The sequence below is a fragment of the Theobroma umbraticum genome, unplaced genomic scaffold (genome assembly GCF_002168275.2).
Source record: "Theobroma umbraticum cultivar Fairchild unplaced genomic scaffold, ASM216827v3 scaffold_239.0, whole genome shotgun sequence".
NCBI classification, from domain to species: domain Eukaryota; kingdom Viridiplantae; phylum Streptophyta; class Magnoliopsida; order Malvales; family Malvaceae; genus Theobroma; species Theobroma umbraticum.
The window spans coordinates 227188-253599 of record NW_018397279.1 but is presented as its reverse complement, the minus strand read 5'-3'; the positions used below and the strand labels follow the sequence as shown (position 1 = coordinate 253599).

General features: G+C 37.6%; 5 protein-coding genes and 1 pseudogene across 7 annotated transcripts; 4 read left to right on the top strand and 2 right to left on the bottom strand.

Annotated features, from left to right (window-relative positions):
- Nucleotides 1-1959: 1959 nt before the first annotated feature.
- Nucleotides 1960-4163, bottom strand: LOC110427958 (putative inactive receptor kinase At2g26730; annotated as a pseudogene).
- Nucleotides 4164-5590: 1427 nt separating this feature from the next.
- Nucleotides 5591-7505, top strand: LOC110427912 (protein RESTRICTED TEV MOVEMENT 3-like). The gene is made up of 6 exons (XM_021443553.1): nt 5591-5675; nt 5954-6083; nt 6210-6379; nt 6456-6741; nt 6845-7014; nt 7139-7505. Exons 1-6 carry the CDS (start codon nt 5651-5653, stop codon nt 7294-7296), a joined length of 939 nt encoding a protein of 312 aa, XP_021299228.1. The 5' UTR covers nt 5591-5650; the 3' UTR covers nt 7297-7505.
- A 347-nt stretch (nt 7506-7852) lies between these two features.
- Nucleotides 7853-16859, top strand: UVH3 (5'-3' exonuclease family protein). The gene is given in 20 exon segments (XM_021443322.2): nt 7853-7956; nt 8036-8286; nt 8556-8728; nt 8814-8886; nt 9076-9153; nt 9281-9402; nt 9477-9591; nt 10100-10177; nt 10282-10335; nt 10926-11110; nt 11308-13108; nt 13600-13794; nt 14291-14376; nt 14595-14925; nt 15028-15164; nt 15375-15459; nt 15654-16181; nt 16290-16404; nt 16407-16462; nt 16464-16859. Coding segments are annotated over 20 exon segments (4947 nt in total). The 5' UTR covers nt 7853-7868.
- A 652-nt stretch (nt 16860-17511) lies between these two features.
- LOC110427798 (WAT1-related protein At3g28050-like) lies at nt 17512-20201 on the top strand. Its single transcript, XM_021443403.2, has 7 exons — nt 17512-17800; nt 17911-17973; nt 18121-18234; nt 18465-18699; nt 18881-19039; nt 19288-19439; nt 19745-20201. The coding sequence occupies exons 1-7, from the start codon at nt 17613-17615 to the stop codon at nt 19884-19886; spliced, it is 1053 nt and encodes a 350-aa protein (XP_021299078.1). The 5' UTR covers nt 17512-17612; the 3' UTR covers nt 19887-20201.
- A 138-nt stretch (nt 20202-20339) lies between these two features.
- On the bottom strand, nt 20340-22044 carry LOC110427796 (Pentatricopeptide repeat (PPR) superfamily protein). Its single transcript, XM_021443400.1, has one exon. The coding sequence runs from the start codon at nt 21956-21958 to the stop codon at nt 20375-20377; it is 1584 nt and encodes a 527-aa protein (XP_021299075.1). The 5' UTR covers nt 21959-22044; the 3' UTR covers nt 20340-20374.
- On the top strand, nt 21913-25871 carry LOC110427797 (WAT1-related protein At5g40240-like). 3 transcript variants are annotated; one of them, XM_021443402.2, is made up of 8 exons: nt 21913-22050; nt 22595-23444; nt 23542-23607; nt 23754-23867; nt 24364-24607; nt 24723-24881; nt 24959-25110; nt 25255-25871. In XM_021443402.2, exons 2-8 carry the CDS (start codon nt 23257-23259, stop codon nt 25418-25420), a joined length of 1089 nt encoding a protein of 362 aa, XP_021299077.1. In that variant the 5' UTR covers nt 21913-22050; nt 22595-23256; the 3' UTR covers nt 25421-25871. The 3 variants fall into 3 exon arrangements, with proteins under 3 accessions (XP_021299077.1, XP_021299076.1, XP_089641675.1); XM_021443401.2 differs by having other exon boundaries at nt 22595-23447; XM_089785549.1 differs by lacking the exons at nt 21913-22050; nt 22595-23444 and having other exon boundaries at nt 23551-23607; nt 23762-23867.
- The last annotated feature ends 541 nt before the right edge of the window (nt 25872-26412 follow it).

Genomic DNA, 26412 nt, shown 5'->3' with positions numbered 1-26412 from the left:
ATTTTGGACTTTGATTAACTGAGTTTCATTTACTGAATTAGGGGGTTAGGGTTGGGGGTTACAGTTAGATTGGTGTGTCCTTGATTAATGACATGAAAATGACTTGAGTTTTACACTTGGAAAAAGCTCAAAAGTATTGGGAAAAAAAGGTCTACACATTAATAATCTTTAAATATAGTGTATTGAAATTATGACTTATTTGTTCACACATTGATGGCATGGCACGCCACCCAAATCAAGAACTCTTGTATTAGGATATTGATAATGTAGACTTCTTTTTATACATAAAAGTCCAAGTATTTGGACAATAATATCAAAATCCACAACAAAAAGATAGAGCAAATGTACCTTTTTTTAAGCGAAATCCAACCTAATTCCCATTATTATGCAATCAATGCTTCAGCAGTCTCCTTCAACTACCCATTCAAGCAAAGATTAAGAATTGCATTAAGAACATGAAAACACTTCATTCAATGATCGAGTCACAAAGGTTTCTGTTGCACATGGATATAGTTTATTTGTCACATTTCATGAGTGAGTTTGGTTTTAATATATACGTAAGGTAACCTGTATTTGTTACTTGTCTTGGGTTTGCCTTTGAAGTGTGGAAGATGTGAATGCTTCTTGAGTCTTCATCCTAATGTTAAAGGCAAATTAGGTGAAGGTTTTGGATGACAATCAGACATTAGTTGGATATTTAAGGAAGGGACAGATGACTTTTAGGTGATAAGGGTTGAGATTTCTGTAGTTGGGCACTCCTTATGATTTAGGAATGAGCTTTCCTTTAATTATTCCAATTTGCAAACCATGATTTGGGTGATGATGGATGATGATGATCTGCCACGCATTATGGATATAGTGAGCGCAAAAGTGTGTGATCAAGCTAATAATGTTTCTCAATGTAGGGACAATCTGTGGGAAAGCTGGAGAAGAAACTTAATTTATCAAGCAATGGAAATGTAACAAATGTTTATGGGATGTTTGATTTCATGTTTCCAATGATTGTCAAGTCATGTAGTTTCAATTCATAAATATTGAAGGATAGATTCTGAAAGTGAAGTCCCACATTTTATGAGAATCACTGTATCTGTCACTCTGCAGAAGTAAAAGCATATATGCTTTCTGGTCTCAGATTCTATAATTCCTTGCTTGACCAGCAGAGCACTCGGAAAAGAAATTTCTGTATGCCAACAAACAAGAGCCAAACCCAGGATTATGTTCACTACTAGTGGAGCACTTGCTCTAATGGAAATTGGTGCTCACCCTTAATCTTTTGTATTCATTCATAGCATTCCTGTTGCCACTAATTATCCATTGAGTTGTTGGTGGAATTTTCATCCACACTGACTTTGAGCTAACATTAGCCCAACGTCAACAGGAAACCTTGTGCCCATCAAGCAAAGGATGCTGACATGCCAACAGACAAGGGACATCAACATGGTATAGAGGCCTGCCATTGCCAGAGGCTATCGTGACCTGCTGGGCATGAGTTCATGTTGTGGAAAATGCCCTCTTTGCATAGTAGGCTGAGGTTCCATAGAATCAATTTACAACATATTGAATAGCAGATTATATCCTTCTTACCAAAGCATTGAGATCGGGAATTTTTTGTACTCTTTATTCAACAAATGGATAGGCCAGTGATGGTTCGATGTTTCTGTTGTCTTACAGACTAGGAGCTCTAGCATATCAAAATATAACATTGTAGCAATATATATCCCATCATTTTGTGATAAAAATAGTTTTTGAAGATTCTAACTTCTAAGACATGGGACTTAAGGCAGGAGTTACTGCTCAATTATTGAGTTTAAAATACAAATATTCTCTGCAAAATTAAGTTTTACTCAGTGCCGGACTACCTGTAATGAAAAATTTGAAAGAAAACATACGGACCCTGAAATTTGCTGTATCATCTTTGGGTGAATCTTCATCTGGTGGATGGACGAAGAAGTTGTTCAATTATGGTTCGTTGACTCGTGATTTATCTTCTTCCTCCTTTATGGTGTTGATCATGGTGACAACTTGGTTAATGCTTGGCCTAGCCTGAGAATGGTTAACACATTTTATAGGCACCTGCAGCAGATTCAGCATCCTCTCTTCACTTGCACCTTCTGAAATTAGAGACTCGTCAAAAACTTCTACTGTCCATTCTTTGCGAACCACTGAGTGAACCCATGAAGTCAATTCAACCCCTTCATTCTGGACCAGCTTTCCAGTTAGTAGCTCAAGCAGAATCACCCCAAGGCAATATATGGCTGCTTTGAAGGCATCAGATGCATTATCCTTAGCTCGTTGCATTGTTTTCTGGCCATTGTCATTGGCACTTGAAGAGGATTCTTGAGGATCCACCACCATAAGACCATATTCACTTATGCAAGGTTCCATATTCTTTTTCAGCATGATATTTGAGGATTTTGAGTTACCATGAGCAATTCCATCGCTGTGAAGCTCCTGATGCATGAAGGCCAATGCCTCAGCAATTTTTGCTGCAACAACAAGTCTGCTTGCCTATTCAAATTTTTGTCCCTTTCGGTTTCCTGAAGTACATTTGCAGCTTCTCAAATCCTTGCATATGGTTAAGAATAGAAGTGAATTAAGGTTGCAAAGGGCATATATGTTAAGTCTGATCTGAGAATGCATGTTCAAGTTTGAAATATGTTTATCATGTTCAGATTGCAGAAATGAAGATGAAAGAAGCAATCATGTGCAGCAACATAAGGGTTTTCCTAAGTTTTCAGTTCCAACATATTTTTGAAGGAAAAAACGTTTTCTATCAACAAATGAGGCACCAAACGACAACATCTTAGACCAGCCAAGCATAAAGCTAACACTGATAACATTTTAGATGAAAATGAGTATGCTTACCACGGAGAAGTGAGAATAGACTTCCATTCAGCTGATATTCATAGACCAGGAGCTTCTCATGCTTTGAACGATAGAAGGCAAGAGCTTGCAGGACCTTTGGATGCTTTGCTTGGTCTAGCCCATGCATCCTCTGCTTAGAATCATCAGTTGAAATTGTCCAATCTTTAATCCTTTTCACAGCCAGCACCATCCCATTCTCTAATATGACTTTACAGAGGGTACCGTGCTTTCCCCTCCCAAGCAACTCAGCTGAAGCTCTAAGCAAGTCCTCTAATTTCAAGTCACTTACTGCAGGACTCGTGAGAACTACTAGTGAAGATGAGACCAATGCACTTTCAGCTGAATGGATTGAAAATTCTGATCTGCTCACTTCTGTTTTAAACTCGGTTGATGTAACACTAGGCTTGTCAACAACATCATCAACTGATGCTACCTTATTTGGACTTGGAGAGTCAACTTCTCCTTTCTTCTTTTAGAGCCTGCAAAGAATCAAAGCAACAATAGCCAAGCCCAGTGCAATATACCCTGAGCACATAAGAATCTGATTCTTGGAGACATCTTTTGATTTCTTTTTTTCTCGTGGACAAGGTTTTCGCAATATATCTCCACATAATTCAGGATTGCCTAGGAAGCAGCTTGCAGGAAATCGATCTTTCACATCAGGAATAGGACCCTCGAGGAAGTTGTTGGAGACATTGAATTGAACAAGATTGGAGAAATCAAATTCAGGTATCTCCCCTGTGAGCTGATTATTTTGAGCAAGGAACATTCTTGAGACCTGAAATCCTGGACAAACCTGGCAAGTCACCAGAAAATCGATTGTTTGATATATCAAGTTGTTTCAGATTACTTAACATTGCATGTGAGCCTCGAAGGTTTCCGAAGAACTGGGTACCACCCAAGAGCAAGCGAGTGAGTTGTTTGCAATTTGCAATATCAGTTTGGATCGCACCACCAATGTTGTTCAGAGTAAGACTAATAACATTAAGAGACGCAGCAAGAGACTGCACATTGCAAAGAGCACTAGCATTAAGAAAACCTGAAAGACTAAAATTATCAAAAACTATTTTTTTAACGACACTGTTGGTGTTAGGATCACAGGTCACACCCTTCCACTGATTCTTTCAGGGATCAGAAGTTGAGTTCCAACCGAAACTTGGATCAGGTGGGATATTGTTGTTAGACAATTGTTTATAGAATTCAACCAACAAATCCCTGGCCCCATCATTCACAGAATTTGTCACGTGAGTGATGAGAACGAATGAAACAGAAAGTACCCAGATGGAGATTTGTTTCATTTTGGATGATCTCAGGCTTGAAGTTTAGTCCAAACAGGTTTACAGTAGAACTTTGGTTGCAGGTGTAGTACATATGGAACGGCGTTTCATTGATTGGGATTGTGGAACAAGGAGGAAATCTCTATGCTTTGGTGACTGCTGGAATTAATGAAAAAAGAGATCCATTGGCTGAATATACAACAAGAATTTGTCTTCATCTGCATTTGATTGCCGTAATAGAGTTAAACAATCAGCCATTTGTCTCCAAATTAACTGATAAGAACCGGCAGCTACGGGGAAGTTTTGAAATATAATGTCATGTCTTTCTCAATGAGAATATTCATCAAGACACACAAAGTACATGCTACTGACTATCTTGACCTTTTGCGCTTGGTCTCATGCCCCAGACCGATCTTCATCATCAATGATCCAGTTGAATATACTGTAAACATGTAACCAAGATCTACTTCTCAGCTCCAGCCAACCACATATGTCATATTATAGTAGGAACTAGATTTACCCACTTTTACAAATCCTCATCATAATGACTGTGACTTCCTTTTGAGGAAGATTTGAGTTATAAAACTGAAGGCATGAGACGAGGATGGAATTGAACTGAAACTCACATATTACTTGTTGCAATTTCCCAAGAGAAGGGGAAATTATAACAACAATAATAAAGCAGAAGGATGAAAGAGATTGATACATGGTCTTGGTATCAATGAGAATACACCAAAGAAAAGCATCCGATGCTTTCTTCTTCAGTAATCATATATTTTTCAATGTTTACTGAGAATTTACCATAAAAACTAAAAGGGTGCTCATTGTTTTGGTAGTATACTAAATTCACATGCAATATTCTGGTCTTTCATAAGCTAAAGCATCAGAGATCATATGTCTTGTGGGATTAAATAGTTAGTGCTGGATTTTTCACCCGCTTACAGTTTACAAGTTTAACTTTACAGATATGATATTGCCAGTGATTATCCAAAGACAACAAGCCGATCTATATATACTTGGAAGAAGGCTAACTTAAAAAAAGTTGAATAACATAACTCACACAAAGTAGAATTTAAATTGGAGATATAGTGATTCCAAGACCGTTGTATTCCTTTGCCTTACCCTTAAGATAAGTTTCCATTGGTTAAAAGTAAGGAGTTTTCTGTATTCTCTTAGCAATGCAATGGAGCTATACATAAAGGATAGACCTCCATTTCCCCTTAACCCCATTATTAGTACAGGTGAAATTTACTTTAAACTTTTTGTATAATCAGCAAAAGTTTTTTATTGACTAAACTAATTGAGATTAGAGGTCCTTTTAGTGTTATTCTTTTTCCTTCCTTTTAAGAGGTCTCTTTTGAGTTGGCAAGGCAAGCATATCATCCCTAATAGGTCTTCTCGATGAAGTTTTACAAGGTAAGAATCCCATGTCAAGCCTAGGATATAAAAGAAAATGTTGTCCTTAAGACCTTAAATCCTTAGCACGTAAAAAGGTAATCAAATTTGTAATGGAAGAGATTCTGACAAAACCTGGTATGTTCTGTTTTCCCCTTCAAACGAGCCCTTTTTCATTTTTTATTAGTTGGTCGAAATTCGAGGATATCCTGCCATTAATTTCCATCGAAACATGTTCTTCCACAATGTCTTATTGCATGCAATTTTACGTTTATAAAGAGAATATTATGGTTCCATGAAAACCTGGTATGCAATCTTATGCTTTTATTTGTAAGTTAATAAGTTGAAATCATGAATGAATGGATTGAACCAAACACAAAGTCTTTCAGTAATCACATGGTTTCTGATGTTTGTAGAAATCAGAAGAGTTACAAGAGATCTTCCACCAGCTCACTATCTATTCAACATAGAGTCATTCTCTTTATTGGTTAAGACAGGTGTGGATTATTATGAATCTGATGCATTTGAAGTTGGGGGTCACAAATGGTGAGGATTTATTTCTTGGGAAATGCTTTACATCCTGAATCCCAATACCCTATTATTGTTTTGATCTTTAAATAGCATTGTCTCAAGGCTCTTCCATTCCCCCCCCTGATTTCACCCCATTCTTAGGAGGTTGGTACTCTACCCAAACGGGAACAAGAAAAGCAATGGATGTGGTTTCATCTCCCTTTACTTGCAAATTGAAGAGACAGATTACTTACCTCGTACATGGGAAGTAAATGTCAACTTTACGTTCTTTGTGCTTAACCAGATTCGTGACAAATACTTAACCGTTGAAGGTGTGTCTTTTCATCCGTAATCTTGCCTGTTTTATATACAAGAAAACCAGTAATTCTTCTTCGTTTTTTCATGCAGAAGGTGATGGGGCTATTAAGCGATTTTACCAGATGAAAACCGAATGGGGCATTGCCCAATTCCTCTCTCTTGACCATTTCAATGATGCTTCAAAGGGATACCTTGTTGATGATTCTTGCACGTTTGGGGTAGAGATTTTTGTGATTAAACATACTGGAAAATTGGAGCGTCTTTCCATGATACAGCAGCCTGCCAACAATACAATAACTTTCAAGCTTGACAACTATTCAAGATCATCCTCTGACTATTATACCTCTGATGTTCAAACTATTGGAGACTCAAAATGGTTCTTGTGTATCAACTTGCCTTACTCCCTTGAAAAGTTGATCTCTTCTTCACTTGTACTGAATTTTGCTATTGGGATTTGTGGTTTGTGTCACTAAATACAGGAAATTGATAGTCTATCCTAGAGGAAAGGGACTATGGAAGGGTTATTCACTCTCTGTTTTCTTGGAGTTGGTAGAGGCTTACCAGCTTCCACCCAAACGAAAAATATATGCAGAATACAAACTAAGAGTCAAAGACCGATACACCCCCAGCAATACAAAGGAATTTACAGGTAAAACTCTCCAGTTAAATTTTGTGGAAAAGACCCTGTTTTGATGGCAAGAAAGCTGGGAACCTTTGGTTTTCCGAGAATCTATTAATTGTGTTAATTTCTTGTTTTCCGATATATGCTGCAGCTGCACATTGGTTTTCTCCTTCATCTTATCAAAGGGGTTATCTATACGTCTTGCCACTGTGGGAACTCCAGGATACATCCAAAGGCTACATTGTGAATGATTCTTTGATAGTTGAAGCAGTAATCACCATGGTTTCTAAAGTCAAGCTTTTCTTATAGAACTGTCTATAAGAAGTTACAATACAATTTCAAACTTGAATAAGTTCGAGTTATTAGTACCAAAGACCATGTCCATGTATCTGCAATGCTAACTGCAATGCTGATTTGAGTCTGCAGCTGGTATTCTCATGGCAGCAAACTCGAATAGGCGTTATGATGAAATATTACCCTTATAAAACTATCTTCTATGATGATGAAACTCATCTTATATTCAATCAATTTAGCCCAAACCAAGGGCTTTTCTTCTTTACGGCTTGGATCCTTGTTAAAGCTTTAGTCTCAATTAAATTTGACAATTAAACAAGCTTAAGCTTGTTTAATCCTAGCAAAGTTTTTCCATGTCCTGAGCTCAAATTTGCAGTTATATATTAAAAAAAATGAAAGAAATTGAGTTTGAACATGTCAAAAACAAAAAACGTAAGATAAAATGATGAGGAACCAAAGCGACGTCGTTTCTTGTAGCCATCGTTCTCGTTCAGCCTATTGGCGGCAACGGTAACGAATTTTAAGTAACTATATAAATCGATCAGAAGACAAAAAATTTTGAAATCTTGCTGAGCAAGCCTAGAAAAATGGGAGTTCACGGTCTCTGGGAACTACTGGCCCCAGTCGGCCGCCGTGTCTCCGTCGAAACGCTAGCCGGAAAGAAACTTGCCATCGGTAACTCCCAAATCCCTAGCCCTAACAATTCTAAATTCTTTAAACAAATTATCTTACTTTTTTGTTTTTGTTTTCGAAGATGCGAGTATTTGGATGGTTCAATTCATAAAAGCGATGAGAGACGAGAAAGGAGAAATGGTCCGAAACGCTCATTTGTTAGGGTTTTTTCGGAGAATTTGCAAACTTTTGTATTTAAAAACTAGGCCTGTTTTCGTCTTCGATGGTGCCACGCCGGTTCTCAAGCGCCGCACCGTCATCGCACGCCGTCGACAGCGAGAAAACTCCCAGGCTAAGATCCGTAAAACCGCTGAAAAATTGCTCCTCAATCACGTAATATTTCGTAATTTCTTTTCTTTAAATTTAAGTTTGAAATGCTGAATTTTTAGGCTAAGTTTGGTAATTAAGTACTATTTATGTTACTAATTAAAAAAATAAATTGTTAAGGGGTTACTATTTTTTCCGTCACCTTCTTCCACAGTGCAGTTGCCAAGGTGTTGTAATTTTGAATGTCTGCCAGAAAAAAAAGATTTCTTTTTTCTTTTTGGATTCAAACTTTATTCTTTTTTGAGTTATTTTTCCATCTTTTTGTTTGTTAATAGCTTAAGCAAATGAGACTGAAAGAATTGGCGAAGGATCTTGAGGACCAGAGGAAAAAGCAGAAGAATAATGATAAGGGTAAGAAGGTTTCTTCAGATAAGCCGTATGACGCCAACGATGTGGGATGTAATGCTGTTGAATTGACAAATTCCGATCATGTTAAGCTCAAAGAAAAGTAAGCTGCATTTTAAATAGTTGGTTGTTGTTGTAGGGACATTTTTTACTATATATGTCCTTAAATGGGTTTCTTATTATTTTAGATCAGAAATGCCTATTCCTCCAGAGGATGGGGGTGGTGATGAAAATGAAGATGAATATGAAGAGATAATACTTGTAAGAAAATACTAACTATATACTCAAAGTTGCTGTCTTTCAACTTTTTTAGTTTATGATAAGTATTTCTTTTCATTATTTTACCTTAGACTGAACCACTTCAATGGAAGGATTACTCAAGTACTCATTGCTTTTAATGTTTTCAAATTTTTTAGTTTATGATAGTTATTGTACTTGATTCATTTGCAGCCAGATATTGATGGAAATATTGATCCAGATGTTTTAGCTGCCTTGCCAAAGTCAATGCAACGCCAACTTCTTAGTCAGGTGGGATGCAAAAATAGGTGGTTGAGAGATTTTGTCATTTCTGCCTTCCAGGTTTTGCTTTCTCCATGTTTTTTGTTCTTTTGATGCTTGATATCAGTAACATTTGGTTTTCTTGATTAAACTGCAGAATAATGCTAAGGGTAAGAAGATCTTCTCAAATGACCTGGATCAGTCTAACATGGAGAGGAGTAATGCAGAACATGATCCTATGGCATCAAGTAGTTACAATCAGGAAAAGCTGGATGAAATGTGAGCAACATTTGCAATTGAAGTTATATCAACTATTCAGTTTGTGAATAGTTTGTTTTGATGACTTAATTTAGGTTGGCAGCATCTCTCGCGGCACAGGAAGATAGCAATTTGGCCAATAATGCATCAACATCAGCTGCAGCCATCCATTCTGAAGAGGATGGTGATGATGATGAAGAGATGATACTTGTAAGTTTTTCCTGTATTTTTACATAATACTTAATGCATCTAGTGTTTGTCATGGTCATAAGTGTTATCAGAATAAATCATTCAACCTTAACTTGATTCTGAATCCTAGCAATTGTAGAATTTGTGAAGATTGAGGATTTTATGTACTTAAGCATCAAAACTGCATGTCCTAGAAAATTGTGCATTTTTGAGATGCTTATATTTTCTCCAGTTTAGTTTGGAGAAGTATGAAAACTCTAGCAAATGGAATTTGGGAAGATTGAGAATAATATGTTCTTAAGCTCCAAAACTGCATGTCATAGAAAATTCTGCATTTTTGAGATGCTATCATTTTCTCCTGTTCAGTTTGGAAAAGTATGAAAACTTTGTTGTTATGAACTGTCTTGTTGCCCCATTTGCTAAATACAGACTCTCTTTGTGGTCATGTGATCTTGTATTCAGTCCTTTTGTGACAGCTGATTGTTATGCATATACTTATGTAACTTTTTTTAACCTCATTTATTTTTAGCCTGCAATGCATGGGAATGTTGATCCAGCTGTTTTAGCTGCTTTGCCTCCATCTCTGCAACTTGATCTTCTTGTTCAGGTGACGATATCTATACATGTGGTTATATATTCTTGTCAGTTCTGGATTTTAGGCTTCTACTTCACAATATCTTTTGATGATTGTTGTTACGTTCTCTTTTATAGATGAGAGAAAAGTTGATGGCTGAAAACAGACAAAAGTATCAAAAAGTCAAAAAGGTATATTTCTTTGATGATTTCATATGCAACGGGCTCACGTTGATTCAAAGTGGATGCGATCTTGCAGGGCATAAGCTATAGGATTCCTGAAGGTGTACTTGATGGACTGTCTTGTGTGTGTGTCATTTACCCAATAGGCTCTAACTTTAGAAGATACAATGATTAGATGCATAGTTACCGGTTTTTAATGTAAGTAGCTTGTACCCCTCCCTCTCTACACAATGAATGCGGAGATGTTTCAGTATGATGGAAGCAATGTATGGAAGTTGGGAATATATGTTAATTTCGCAAAGTCTGAGTGGATTTGTTTCATAAGCTAATAGACTATGCTAGGTCCAATCTAACACAGAAAAAGTATGGTTGAAGCCTAGATTTTCATAATTTCATGAAGTTTGATCAGAATTGGGAGATATTGCTGAATATTTGGGTAGGTACAGGACAGTCTCTTTAATATCATTTGGTTTTACCTATTAAAAAAGTGCATATCAGAACCACATTAATGATATGTTTCTTTACCGTAGTCACTCTGATTAGGTATTTCTATTTGGCCCTAATGCGTCTTTTTCTTTGATTCTTTTCTGCACATCTAGGCACCTGAAAAATTCTCTGAGCTACAAATACAGTCTTATCTTAAAACTGTTGCTTTCCGTCGAGAGATAGATGAAGTGCAGAGGGCTGCTGCTGGGAGTGGGGTTGCTGGTGTACAAACTTCAAGGATAGCTTCCGAAGCCAACAGAGAATTTATTTTTTCATCATCATTTACTGGAGACAAACAGTAAGTAGTGATTTTGTTGTTATGCACATGACCATGCAAGGCATGAACTTATGACTGAAAACCAATATTATTACAATCTGTTGGTTTATGCAATTCTTCTTCAAACAAGGGGCTGGCTTCTTGCTTATTTTCTCTTTTGGTTTTTATCATACAGGAATAATAACTTTGTTGGTTTATACAATTCTTAATTATGCCAGGATACTTACATCTGCTGGAAAAGAGAGAGATAAAGATAAGCAACAAGAGATACAGTCAAATCATCCTTCAGGTTCTTTGAATAGCGTTAAACCAATCTGTAAGTCCAATGTGGTGACAGAATCAGTCCCAAATGAGCCTACTAGTGCTCCTGATGAAGATGTTGGGACATATCTGGATGAAAGAGGCCGGGTACGTGTCAGTAGAGTGAGAGGTATGGGGATTCATATGACCCGTGATTTACAGAGGAACTTGGATTTGATGAAAGAGATTGAGCAGGAAAGAACAAAGTCAAATAAGGATATCAATGTACAGTCTGTGCCAGATAGGAACAGAATTGGCACTTCAAAGAGTTTATCTAGTGAAAACCAGTTTTTAAAAACTTCACATGATGGTAACTGTGAATCTGTAAATTTGAATGAGAGCAACCAGCAGTCTGCATTTAAAACTGAAGCTCACATGGAAATAACTTTTGAAGATGATGGAAGGAACAAGTTTTCTGATGATGATGATGATATCTTTGCACGTTTAGCAGCAGGTGATCCTGTAGCACTACCTTCTCCTGAGGATAAACCTTCGGGAAAGCACACTTCAGATTCTGATTCAGATTGTGAGTGGGAGGAAGGAATGACTGAAGGAAAATGGGATGGTGTTACTCATTGTATGGATGCTGAAAATAATCCCTCTTATAAGGAAAGCAATATCAGTGATGAGAGTGAAGTGGAATGGGAGGAAGAACCTTCCTATGCTCCCAAGAGTTCCTCTGGCCCTGTTGAATCAGGAGCAATGCTCTCTAAAGGTTATTTGGAAGAGGAGGCTGATTTGCAGGAGGCAATAAGGAGAAGTCTCACAGATGTAGGTGCCAAAAAATCTAATTATTTTCCCTCTGAATTTGAGAAATTAAAAAACTTTGGAGAAAACGTGGATGAAGGTTTTGGATCTCCGCATGGAAAAAGTAATATGGATGGACCAAGTTTTCCAGGGGGTAAAGTTAATCAGGAGAATAAATCTTGTCAAAATTTAGATAGAGTTCAGAAGCTGTATAGTGTGGATGAACTAAGCATATCAGAAACCTCTAATTTTCCAGAGAGGCTGTCACCAATTGCGCATTCGTCTGATAGAAATGGGACACTATTAAATAAACCTTGTGAAAGATCTGATGGTCCCCATTCTGAACAATCAAGGGACATTGCAAGTACAGTATTAGTTACAACATTGGAAAAGGAGGTCCATTTTGCTCCAGAAAAACAGTCTAATTCTTCAAATGAGGTTGATGGATTGTCAACTGTCTCTAATATTTGGTCTAAGGATAGTTCTCGCAGTTTAGACGTGGTACTTGATGACCTTCCTGGTGCCATTCTGGTTGATAAGAAAAATGATTCTGAAGGTGAACCATCTACTCTGGTTAGTGAGAAGAAAAGTGAGGTTGAAACTGAACTGTGTAGTACGGTTGAAGATAAGAAAAATATTTTTGAATCTAAATCATTGCATCAATCAATTGGGATAGTTGATTCATCTGTTCCTGTGGTGCAGTCATCTATGAATAAAGCAACATCAGATATTCACATTGAGCAAGAATTAGCAGGGGATAGAACTTACGAAAACTATGTCAATGAAGCAGAGCAGTCTCCTGACATGTCTAATGTTAAGGGAAGTGATTATGCAGATGTTGAATTTACACAGGCTAGTTTGGATGAGGAACTGCTAATTTTAGGTCAAGAATGCATGAATCTAGGAGATGAGCAGAGGAAGCTTGAGCGTAATGCAGAATCTGTCAGTAGTGAGATGTTTGCAGAGTGTCAGGTTTGTGTTCTGACTTTCATGTTACACTTTAAAAGGACATCCATAGCCGTGTTTACCAGATTGCTTGGACTGGCCTGTTAGTTATCTTTTAGGGAACAGGAATCCTTACTAACATGGTAAGGTAGCATTTCAAATCTAAAATAAACTTACAGGTCTGAGGCCAAAAATTTAAATGGTTTTAGCTGTCTGAACAATCAGTATGCACATAAAAAAACCATGAGGCATTCTACTTAGAATTTGGAACTTATGTGCATTTCCACACCTCTTTTGTTATTTTTCTCTCCCATACTTACATGCAAGGGAGCTAGCTGGTGAACAGAAGGGATATAACTTGGTAGAGAACAGACATGAAAACTGCATCTAACTTGTTATGGTCAATATTGGGAGATTTTAGGTGTACTTGGATGTTATTTGCTAGTGAATCTTCTCTCTCCAAAATGCTCTCTGCCTAATGTCTCTACTGATATTTTGGTGCACTTGGTGCTCTGCAGGAACTGCTGCAAATGTTTGGCTTACCCTACATTATTGCACCAATGGAGGCAGAAGCTCAATGTGCTTATATGGAGCTAACTAACCTTGTTGATGGTGTTGTCACTGATGATTCTGATGTATTCTTGTTTGGGGCACGAAGTGTTTACAAGAATATATTTGATGATCGGAAGTATGTCGAGACTTACTTTATGCAGGTCTGGATTCTGATAAAGCTGCAGAGCAGTTCTTATTTTCTTTTTGTGCCTCAATTACTTTTCATTTTAAGTAACTCATTCATAGTGTTTGTTTAATATTATGCACAGTTTTTTCATTCTTTTAGTAAGGCTTCATAAACGTTAAAGGGTGCTTTCAGTTGGGTGGATTTTGGTTTTTCAATTGTTTTGATAGTTTTTCTAGAATATTTATAATGGAGATTTCACTTGCCATTTTTTCATTCCTTTTTCCTTTGGTGGTTCTCTAGACTCTAGCATCCTTATCACATATACAACCTGTATGTCTTTTGCCTTGTTCTAATGATGTTTCCTTTTCTTGTTTTTAATTCTTTTTCTGGGAAATATTATTTGCTATTGGCCTTTTTTGCAGTATATGGACCTGCATATGGTGCTTGCTGTATATATTATGTCTCTTCTTTATTCCCCTCAGATTTTTGGTTTGCTTACCTCTCTTGGCTCTGTCTCTCTCTTGGTCCAGGACATTGAAAAGGAGCTTGGATTAACAAGGGAAAAGCTAATACGAATGGCATTGCTTCTTGGCAGTGACTATACTGAGGGGGTTAGGTAAATAATGGAGGCAGTTTGGCTCTACTGATTTGATGAATTAGAAGAAAATAGTTTTACTCTTTATTGTTAACACTTTTCCTAGACCTGCTCCATTTGAGATTGTTATGTTTTGAATTTTTGCTTTCATTTACAGTATTTAGTGCCTAGTTCAATGCACTTCTGCACTGTTAGCCTGCTAATTACTTGATCTTTAACTCATGTATATTTTAATGCAGTGGGATTGGCATTGTTAATGCTATTGAGGTTGTAAATGCATTCCCAGAAGAAGATGGGCTTCATAAATTTCGTGAGTGGATTGAGTCTCCAGATCCTACCATCTTGGGGAAACTTAATGTGCAAGAAGGATCTAGTGCAAGGAAGAGAGGTTCAAAATTCAGTGACAAAGACGACAATGGTGCAAAAACCAGTATGAGAGACTCTGAAAGTCTCTCTGGAAGTCTCATTGAAGGACTGTCTTCATTTGACCAGAATATTTCTCAAGCTGCCAAGAACACACTGTCTACGGATTGTATCGATGACATAGAGCAGATTTTCATGAACAAGCATGTGAGTGCGTTGTTTCCTGCTTATTCTTTTCTATTGCCTTATCACAAAATCATTATTCTGCTTTCTCCATCATCTTTGAATTTATTGAACTACAATATACAGAGAAATGTGAGCAAGAACTGGCATATACCTTCATCTTTCCCAAGTGAAGCAGTTATTTCTGCATATTCTTCTCCACAAGTAGATAAGTCAACTGAGCCTTTCACATGGGGAAGGCCAGATCTTTTTGTACTTCGCAAGTGAGTTACCTTACATTTAGCTTTAAGCTTTAATGAAAATTAATAAGTGCATGTTATTGCCTTTAAAGTATGTTCAAGGTTCTGCCTTTTAGCAAACATTTTGAGAAGACTTTTAACGTAAACACTTTTGAGGTTCTTACTGGAATATGCTATGTAGATTGAATAAGATTATGTGTTAAACGTTTTCTGATTTGCTTTGATTGCATGCAGACTGTGCTGGGACAAGTTTGGATGGGGTAGTCAGAAATCAGACGATTTGCTACTGCCTGTTTTAAGAGAGTACGAAAAACGTGAGGTTAGAGACTCATTCCTCTCATTCTCATACTTACATGGTTGTGCACATGATGCGCTTGAAAGCATTTGCAGCATCACCTAGTAAAGAATCTTGAATAGTGCGGTGACTGATCATGCTTCATTAATTTGTTATCATTGGTAGACTTGTCATAGATGAAGTTAGTGATACCTTATATTTTTATTTGTTAAATTAAGACTCAATTGCGACTGGAAGCGTTTTATACTTTCAATGAAAGATTTGCAAAAATTCGTAGCAAGAGAATTAAGAAAGCGGTTAAAGGAATCACTGGGAACCAATCCTCAGAGTTGATAGACGATGCCATGCAACAAGTTTCTAAAAGTAGGAAAAGGAGAAGAGTTAGCCCAGTTAAAAGTGGAGAAGACAAATCAGGGGAACCTTCGAACAGGAAAGAGGACATTGTTTCTCAACGTCAAAGCAAATCCATGGAAAAATCAGTGCCTAAGCCATCAAGGAAAAGGCCATCTCAGACGAGCCGTGGAAAGAGCACTCCAGAACCGCCTCCACAGGCAGCTCGCAGGCGGAAAACCAATAAACAATCACCTGGGATTGGAAGAGGTAAAGGTCATGGTGGAGGAAGAAGAAGGCGTAATGCAAGTCCTGATTTTGAGCAGTCTGAAACCAGCTCTTCTGGTGGAAATAGTGCCAACGATTATCAGGAAGTTGATGGAGAGAAGTTAGATCGGCCACAGCAAGTGCGAAGGGTAAGCTTTCTTCCTTTTCCCCGTTGAATTGCTCCACTTGACAAAACTCTAATCGAAATTGTATCTTGGGTTATTAATGGTTTGCTTCAATCCTATTCGTGTCTTCAGTCAATGCGAACTCGAAACCCTGTGAATTACAATGTGAATGACCTAGAAGATGAGGTTGGCTTGGAGCAATAAAGAAACAATTGTGAAGAGGCAATGGAGCAAGAAGCAGCTGATGATTAAATGAAAAGAATCCTAGCGAAGTACGAGATCCTACTTTTGAAGAGGACTTCAGTCAGAGAGTATCTTGAAAGGGGAGGTGGATTTTGCATGGATGAAAAGGAAGTTGGTCACCCTGATGAAAGCCTAGGTGTTGATCCCTTTCCTGAAGCGGAAGCGTCTAAAGATTACCTGAAAATGGGAGGTGGATTTTGCATTGACGAAAATGAGACATCTAAGGACCCAGATGCTGCTTACGACCAAGATCCTGTCGCTGCAACTGACTCTTCAGATGGCTTTGCTTTTACGGACAAAGCCGATGATAACACTGCTTCAGCTGAACCTTCCTCCAGTCCCAAAAGATCATCGGATGGATTCCAAAATGCATCTCTCACTGAGCTGAATCTGGGCTATCAAAATACAGCAAATAAAGATATTCCAAGGGATGTGCGCTGCCTCAGGAGAACAACGTAATGACACTGGACGCGGCCGTCGTTGGTGGTCTAAGCGCAATGCCTACCTTGAAGAGAAGCGGAGGAAGAGGTGAACCCGAGTAGTAACGTTCAGTAAGTTTGTTTGTGAAACATTTTGGAGCCTGTAAATTTGTAAATTATCCTTTTTTTTTTTTTTGGTCTTTTGTCTTGACATTTGTTTGTATTAAATTTTCCCCAGATGAATCTTGAAGTATGTTAGGACGAAAATATTTATTACATCCATGATGACTATGTGATGATATACATTACATATATTTCTTTTCATGATGTATTCAATTGGTGTTAGTTGTGAGATGTGACCCTCCTTGTACAAAAAGTTGGACAGTGTTGTCCAATGCAAGTAGCTGATATAAAAGTGGCCCACATGATGACTATGTGATGATATACATTACATATATTTCTTTTCATGATGTATTCAATTGGTGTTAGTTGTGAGATGTGACCCTCCTTGTACAAAAAGTTGGACAGTGTTGTCCAATGCAAGTAGCTGATATAAAAGTGGCCCACATGTTGAGCTTTTTGTGGCATAAAGTATTTAAAGACACATGTTATAATTAAACCAATTGCAGCAACCTGTTGCTTTCCTAGTGGGGTCAGATACATCATATATGAGTCATGTTTTCCTAGTTTGAAGACAAAATATCTGTACATATCTCTCTCCCTCCAGCCTGCGGCTGAAAAAAAGGGCAATTATCAGGCAAAAAAAGGCCTGCAAAATTTTCCTGGTGAAAAGATGGGGTTAACTTCTTACCTATGGAGTGCAGCACCGTTTGTGGCAATGATAACAGTGGAGTGTACAGATGTGGGTATCTCAGTGATCAGTAAGGCAGCTTTAACAAAAGGAATGAGCAACATTGTTTCAGTTGTCTACTATAATGCTCTTGGTACCTTGATCCTTCTCCCATACCTCATCTTTTGCAGGTGTTGTTTCTTGTTCCTTGTTTCTCCTTGTTACTATTGGCTCATAGCTGAAAAACTTTGATGTTTTATGAGAGAATCGTTTCCAACCTTCCTGAATTTTACTTGTGCAGAAATAAGCAACTTCCTTTGACTTTCTCACTGCTTTGGCGATTCTTCCTCCTGGGCTTGATAGGGTAATGGGAAAAATAGAACACAGTTCATGTTGGTACTGAAAATTTGGCATCTGTGTTGAACTTATATGATCAACCTTACATTCTTTTGGAATTTTGTTTTCCTCTTCTAGGCCTACTGTTTGACAACAGAAAATTTCTCTTTTGCAGAAGCTCGGGACAGATTGTATATCTTACTGGAGTCAAGTACAGCTCTCCTACTCTCTCATCGGCTTTAGTAAATCTTATCCCCATTTTCACTTTCCTGCTTGCAGTAATCTTCAGGTAGTAAGGAAAAATGGTCTAAGTTTGAGCAGAAAATTTTACTTTTAAATTGATCAAGGGTATATTAAATTCACAGACCGAGTATGTAATACCAGAGTGATAAAAAAAGGTGGGTGGGGGGTGGAATAATGAAGAAAGTAAAAGTTAGCAGTTATGTTTTCTGCTCTTTATGAGTGAGAGACAAATCCTTTTCCCTAATGATACATATTTAATGATGTTTTGAGCTATAGGATGGAAAAGCTGGAATTAGGAAGATCAAGCAGTCAAGCAAAAGCCTTGGGTGCTGTTGTAGCTGTGACAGGAGCATTTGTAGTGACTCTCTATAAAGGTCCTTCTGTCCTGATGGCTTCATCTCCTTCAAACTTTCCTCAGAATTTACATCTCTCAGATCAATCTAAGTGGATTATTGGAGGCTTTCTTATTGTATTGGTTTGCCTATCATCTGCAACATGGAATGTTGTTCAGGTATGATATGAACGCTCAGTTTGGATTCACCATTAATGATTTCACATCTTCAGACTTACTTTTTTTTGTAATGGGCGAAAATTTCTGCTAGGAAAAGTTGTGTTGTTCTGCTTGTAGCAAATTAATGATCATATGTGACCCATTATGGAGGATAACCATAGCCATGATTTCATGCTTTCAGGCAGCCACTGTGAAGGAGTATCCAGATAAGATGACGACAGTCTTCTTCTATACATTCTTTATAACCATCCAATCCTTGGTTTTCTCTCTAATTTTGGAAAGAAGTCCAACTGCATGGAAGTTGAAGTCTAATGTTGAAGTGGCTGCCATTGTGTGCACGGTAAGAATTAATAACCATCAAAGCCTAGATGAAGTGTTCATCGTTACAAGACTCTTTAATGATGTTTAGAAGTTTCATATGTTAAAGTTTAAACAGTTTGTTGCTGGATTAATCACTTTTTCCCGCTAAGAGCTATTCTATAAATTGATATTTGGGAGAAACCCAAAACAGGGTTGAATAGAAACCTCTGTTTAAGATTCCTATTGGGATATTCTGTGTTATTTAGCATCAATTTTTTCCATTTGCAGGCAATATTTGGGAGTTTGTTTCGAATTGCTATTCATACATGGTGCTTACAGAAGAAGGGACCCGTGTATGTTTCCATGTTCAAACCCTTGGGAATTGTTGTTGCTGTAGTCCTGACAGTCATATTTCTTGGTGATACTCTTTATCTAGGGAGGTATGTCATACTCTACTTGAAGTCTGAACTTAAAAATACTCGTTAATGAGTTGCCTAAGTAACCACCAGATATCAATTTCAAACACACACCAACATTAGAACATCACAGACTTAGATTCAATTGATATAAAGGTAATTCATGAGAAAAATTGTAAACAAAATTTCATGTAAAAGATAAAGCCATCTAACTGATGGTGATTCAGGCTTAAGTTTTGAGTAAGGTTCATGATTGCTTTCCTGATATCTTATGTACACTGCTGCAACTAAAGAAAGAGTAAATTGGCCTTGATCTGTTTCTCTTGCAGTGTGATTGGATCCGTTATTATTGCAATCGGATTCTACACCGTGATGTGGGGACAAGCAAAAGAGAAGAACATGGTCTTGGAAAATGAAGTTTCTCGCCTGGAATCATCCGGCCAAAAGGATCCTCTAATCCCGAGCAGTTAAATCATGTAAAAATGTTTCTACATCTTGTTAGAAGAATACAAAGAAAAAGAGCCGTATAATTGGCTAAAACAAACAATCTTAGTTTTTGCTCTTGTTCTCCATTTCTCATTCCTTTTTGAGAAATATGTTGGTGGAAACATCAAAAAACAGTGCCATTTCAGCTCTGAACTCTCTTTACCCTTGCACCTCTAGAGCTTCAGCAGTTCTGATTTGCACATCATGTACCATAGCAGTGGTAGTTGGCAGGGAAGTTTCATTCTTTCCCGTAAATTCCGTTAAAAGCATGCTGGAAATATCATTCAGTTTCACATGTTCCACCACGGTGCTGCAACAGCTAAGCAAGCTCTTGCTTCTGGGCAAAACATTCCAATTAGAACTGTTCCAGGCTTCTGAACTTATGAGCCACAGTTTGTCACTAATAAAAGAACACATGAGCCACAGTTAACAATTTGGACTAAGGCTGGCAAAGGTACCAAACTAGTATGAGCTTAGTACAAACCAACCACGCTTTCCAGGATATTGTATATCTCATCAGTTCTAGGATGAGTCTTATCAACAGAATAGAATTGATGAACTTGGCTATCTACCTCGATCCAACTGCAACCTGGGATCTTGTAAGAATTCTGTTCCTTCAACTTCTTCCTTACTTTGCGAACCTCATCCCATTTTCCCAACTCTCCATATAAATTTGCCAGCATTACGCCATAACCACCATTGTTTGGGTCAATTTCAATCAGTTTTTTTACTGCAAACTCTGCCAAATCCGTGTGACCATATATTTTACACCCATTTAGCAATGAGCCCCAAACGACCTCATCAGGCTCCATTTTCATAGCATTGATGACTTCCAATGCTTCTTCAAACTGACCTGCTCTACCAAGAAGATCAATTAAACAACCATAGTGCTCAATCCGAGGTTCAATGTTGTAACTGCTAGTCATCAACTCAAAATAAGCACGACCTTTTTCAACCAATCCTCCATGTGTACAAGCATTCAACAGACCGATAAAGGTAACAGCATCTGGTCTTACACCCTCGGCTCCACACTTGATCATCTCCTCAAACAGACTAATTGCCTTTTCACTTTGTCCGTGAAGTGCAAAACAATTGATTATGGAGTTCCAAGATGTTAAGTTTTTCTTTGAGCTCATTTCAAAAATCCTTCTTGCCGTTTCTAGGCTCCCACATTTACCATACATATCTATCAAAGCATTAGCTACTAAACAATCATCACCAACACCGTTTCTATAAACATAACCATGGAGCGATTTACCGAGCTGAAACATCACATTGTGTCCACAAGCTGACAGACTACACACAACTGTAACCTGATTAGGCCTATGAACTCCTTGTTTCCCCCCAACAACCATCCTTCTCAAGAGTGAAATAGCCTCAGAAAACAATCCATTCTGTGTGCACCCTGCAATGACAGCATTCCAAGACGGAACATCTCTATTAGGCATCTCCTCGAAAAGCAAAAGAGCCTTCCCAACATCCCCTACCTTCATATACCCAGAAACCATAGCAGTCCAAGACACAACATTCCTATCAGCCATTTCATCAAACAAATCTCTTGCAATGCCAATGCTCGAACCCGTCCTCGCATACGAATCAACCAGAGCCGTTTGAACAACTGTGAATTGTCCAAAACCCGATTTAAAAATCTGGGTATGAACCAGTTGTGTGCCATGAGACTCCAAAACTTCAGGGGCTGATTTTAAGACATGAGGGTAGATAAAATGGTTCGGAGTTGGCTTACCCTTGCAAAGCATGTGACGGTAAAGAGCAAAGGCGGAAGCATGGTGGTTGGGGTGAGAGGCATATGCAGTAATCATAGCAGTGTATAAGTAAATATTGGGAGCATAAAGATGATCGAAGAGTAAGCGAGCATGGCAGAAGTTGAAAATCTTGAGTGTGCAAAAGCGAACCAGCTTGAAAATGAAGAACTGAGTTCGGGAGTGGCCCTGGGTTATGAGGAAGGATTGGAGTTGCTTTAGATGGCTGAGATGATTGCATTTTTCCAGGATTCCTAAGACCTGTTGGTTTACTTTTAGTTGGCTTGAACCATACATGGAGAATGCCTCTTTCTACTGTCCACTCTGACGGAAGTAACTGAAAACTGCTGAAAGTTTTATTAGCGGGGAGGGTGATGACTGATGACCAGGTATACACGGTGCCGTTTTGGCTAAAATTTTCTATTAATTTGTAGTGTTTAGTTTATTTATGCAAATTTAGAAATAAAATGAATTATTTTTGTTTGTTTTATGAAAATAAAAAGTATAGAACACACATAACCCATTGACTAAAACGCTCATGTTGATTACTTATGCCTTTATTGAAGAAAACATGAAGGACTCTACCATAGGAAGGAAAATAGGGTGCTCAAGGCAGATGATCAAAATAAAGTAAACAAGGGGAAACGATAAGCACTGGAGAATAAAATATGTTGCAAGTCTCAGATTTTTTATCACTTTCCATCAATAATTCTGAATAATTGACTGGACTTCTCCTTTTTTATTTTTTGGGTGCGGGCCCTGAAGATGAATGGATGACCATATGGTAGAGATGCCATGATGAATTCGAGTTCATTGTGACATAATAAAAAATGAAAAAAAAATTATTGCAGTACTGTTTCGTGTTTATGATATTTCTATCCTTGAGCTTTGCTGAGTCCTTTTCTTTCTCCCTTCTTTGCATGCCATAACAAGGAAGGAAGTAATCGAGCTAAAACCATTGGCACGACAGAGAAAAAGTCAAGTGGATTGAAATGAAGAAAGTACGAAATGATAAAAAATGATAAAAGTGGGCTCCTGGGAGGAATTTTTTGTCAAAGGATTTTGACAGGCTATGCAGGCAAGGAGTTATAGGATGGGAGATTTGTTGCTGATACTGTGTCTGTTATGGATCCCTTTTGAGAATGACAGTCTATCAGCCAATTACGGCCCTTCTCAGTTTTCATATAACAATCTGCTGAACTATAATCCAAAGTGAGCAGCTTCCTAGAATGGAGTTTTAAGCAGTGTGTTTGAGCAAAACCTCATCTACTCTTATGATGTAGCAATTTTTTTTTTTATGTAATCACAGAATATTTTCATAATGCAATCAATGGGAAGCGAACAAATTGAGAGCTGAGAAATAGCGTTGTAAATTGGGTGGCCTAAGCAACCGGTCAATTATATGACCACCAACTTTTATTAAAAATTCAAAATGATGACGTCGATGCTAGAACGAAGAAGGAAAGGGCCAGGTCTCTTCCTTCTCTTTCTCCCTAGCTTCTATTCTAATGAGCAAGGGGAGCAGGGAGAGTATATATTGTTGGCAAACCTGATATTTTAGATAGATATAGGAAGAGAGAGATAGATCAGAGGAGATGGCAAGACGGTATTGCTACAATGATGTCCTCCCATTCACAGCCATGGTAGCAGTAGAGTGCTCCAACGTTGTCCAGAACATTCTATTCAAAGCTGCTTCTTCAAAGGGGATGAGCTACTACATCTTCATGGCCTACGCCTACGTTTTGGCCACCCTTGCTCTCCTCCCTTTGACCTGCTTCTTATTGTGGTCTTTTCTTTCTTCTTCTAATCATCTAAATCACATGCATGTTCTCTTAGAATTTCACTAAAAATTTGCTCCGATGTTTATTTGGTGTATGCAGCAGAACAGGGCTTCCCAAATTTGAGGTCCCTCTCATCTCCAGACTTTGCTTTCTCAGTCTTGTTGGGTATGGAAGTACTGAACCTCAAGCTCAGAGATTTCTTGTTTGTTCATTTGATGCACTCTTTTGCTAGTGATTGACAAAGATTACAATATAGTACCGAAGAAAAAACAAAACAATATGCCAAGACTGTGTTCATCGTTTGGGGACAGATTTGCAGGTCAATTATGTGCGTATAAAGGTTTAGAACTTGGCTCCCCAACCCTTTCTTCCGCCATCAGCAACCTTACACCAGCTTTTACCTTCATGCTTGCTGTCTTCTTCAGGTTTCTTCCTTCTCTTAGTTTTCATTATCCGTATGTATTTTCTGTTGCATCTTAATCCGTCGGAATTTCCAACATAATAATATACATGTTACGTCTTTTATCTTGAACCAATATGGCCGTTTAATTGGAAACAATTAACTAATACATAGTGGTGAAACTATAATAATTAGTCAGCAACGTTGATTGCTCACCTTTCTTATTTTATTCATACTTTAAGGGCACATGATGAATTCCACTAGTTAAACAATGGAAGCGGGCGCGATTTGTGAAGAATATAAAATAAAATATGGCAAGCAATATGATTAACACTTTTACAACTTCCCACCAATGATGAGACTAAAATAATCAGATTTTTAATTTCAGAATGGGTATGGATGGCCATTTGGCATGTAAGAAGTAGAAAGGCTTATGTAACATTTTCTATTGTTTCATGTTTATGTTAGCACCTTCAGCCCCTTAATTTTTCATTTTCCTTTCTCCCGTCTTTCCAAACCAGGATGGAGAAAGTAGCATTGAGAAGCGCAAGCACTCGAGCTAAAATCATTGGCACCATAGCATCAATATCTGGTGCATCAGTAGTTGTTCTCTACAAGGGCCCCCAAGTTCTTTCTTCCCCATGCTGGTCATCATCATCTGTATTGCTTCAACAGCCTTTCGGATCATCCCAATCAAAGTGGGTGTTTGGTGGGCTCTTACTAGCTGCGTCATATCTTTTTTCTTCATTCTGGTATATTATTCAGGTAAAACTAGTTTGCAAGGTTCCCTGGATCCTCTAGAAAACTGTTCAATTATAAGCATTTTCCTAGATAGAAAATTTTCACATAAACTAAACTTGAGTTGTTTGTTGTTTTACAGGCCCAAATTATGAAGATATACCCAGAAGAGATGATTGTGACTTTCATCTACAACTTGTCTCTGACCATTTTATCTGTACCAGTATGCTTTCTAGCAGAATCAAATATGAGTTCCTGGAGACCAACACCTAGGATAGTAGCTGCTTCTATCCTATACTCGGTAAGAAATTAGCATCAACGACAATTGTAAGGAGATAATTTGCACTATCTAAATGTTCTTTTTCTTAATTTGTTTAGGGTCTTTTTGCATTAAACTTCAGCACTGGTGTACACTCATGGGGTGTGCGCTTGAAGGGGCCTGTGTATGTTGCAATATTCAGGCCATTGTCAATTGTCATTGCAGCCATTATGAGTGCCTTTTTCCTTGGTGATGCATTGTACCTTGGAAGGTATTAAAGCCACGCTTTAAGTTGTACAATATTGATAGTTATTAGTAGAGCCATTTCAAACATGTCGCAAACATCTCTGCTTTTGGTTGGCCATTCTTTCTATAATCACTCTTTGACAAGCATAATTCAATGGTAATGTTGCAGTGTCATTGGAGCATTGATCTTATCAGCTGGGCTCTATGCTGTACTATGGGGAAAAGCACAAGAGGAAGACATGACTTACTATGACTCTGGGTCAAGTACTAGCTCTGGACCCTTGTCCGGTTGTAAGGTCCCTTTTTTGCAAAGCCACAGTGATGAAGAAATGTAGCTTACTGGCTCAATGCTTCTTCCCTCAACCATTTGAATGCTATCCCTGCAGAACGATGGGAATCAAAAGGTTTAATAAGTTTCTTAGATCAGAGTTGAGATTATTTTAGCTTGTTTCTTCTGGTTGAACCACTTCAGGTCATGGATTGACAAGCACAGCTTGGGCCAACAACCCCTTCTGGTTAATAAATCAGTTGCACCAGCCAAAGGGAGAGGAAGGGCCCTCCAACAAGGAAGGATTTGTCTTGTTGTGTCTATGTAACTAGTTATTTGAGAATTCTTATGTTTTAAAATATTTGTCTTTGTTTGAATTAATTTTTGGACAAAAGCATCAAGTGCTTTTGAAACATATGCAAATGTCTTCATATGGTTGGCAAATTGTAGATGAAATGTTTTATATAATAGCAATTGGTCTGTTGTGAGTTTTATTTTTTTATATAAAAAAGTTATTAATACACAATTTTATATATCCTTTATATTCATACTTTTATTATTATTTTTATAAATTTATTGTCAATTCACCAAGTAAATTGGTGTTTGATTAATTTGTGACATTAACTCAATAATTGACTTTATTATAGTTATGGACTTTATATGATTGAAGTACTGCTTTGCTTGTGTGATATGAAATGTGCTTAAAATTAAATGCAAAATATAAATAAAGATTACATACAAGTGCACATGATCGTAACAAATAATACAATGATAAATTGAGTTTGTTGATTCCGAGGAGTTAGTTTACTAGTCGTTGCTAATTACTAAAATTAAAATAAGTTAATTTTATCTGAACACTAAATTTTGAGAAATAATTGAAAAATAATCTAATTAACTAATTTTAATCTATAAAGTGGAAATAACAAATTGAGGTGGAAGTAATGATCTAATAGTCTAAGATTATGGTATCCTTTAATATTTCACTTAAAATTGTGTTTGCTTAATTACTTAATCTTAATAGAAATTGATGCTAGTCCCAAATCCTAAAACATGTGTAAT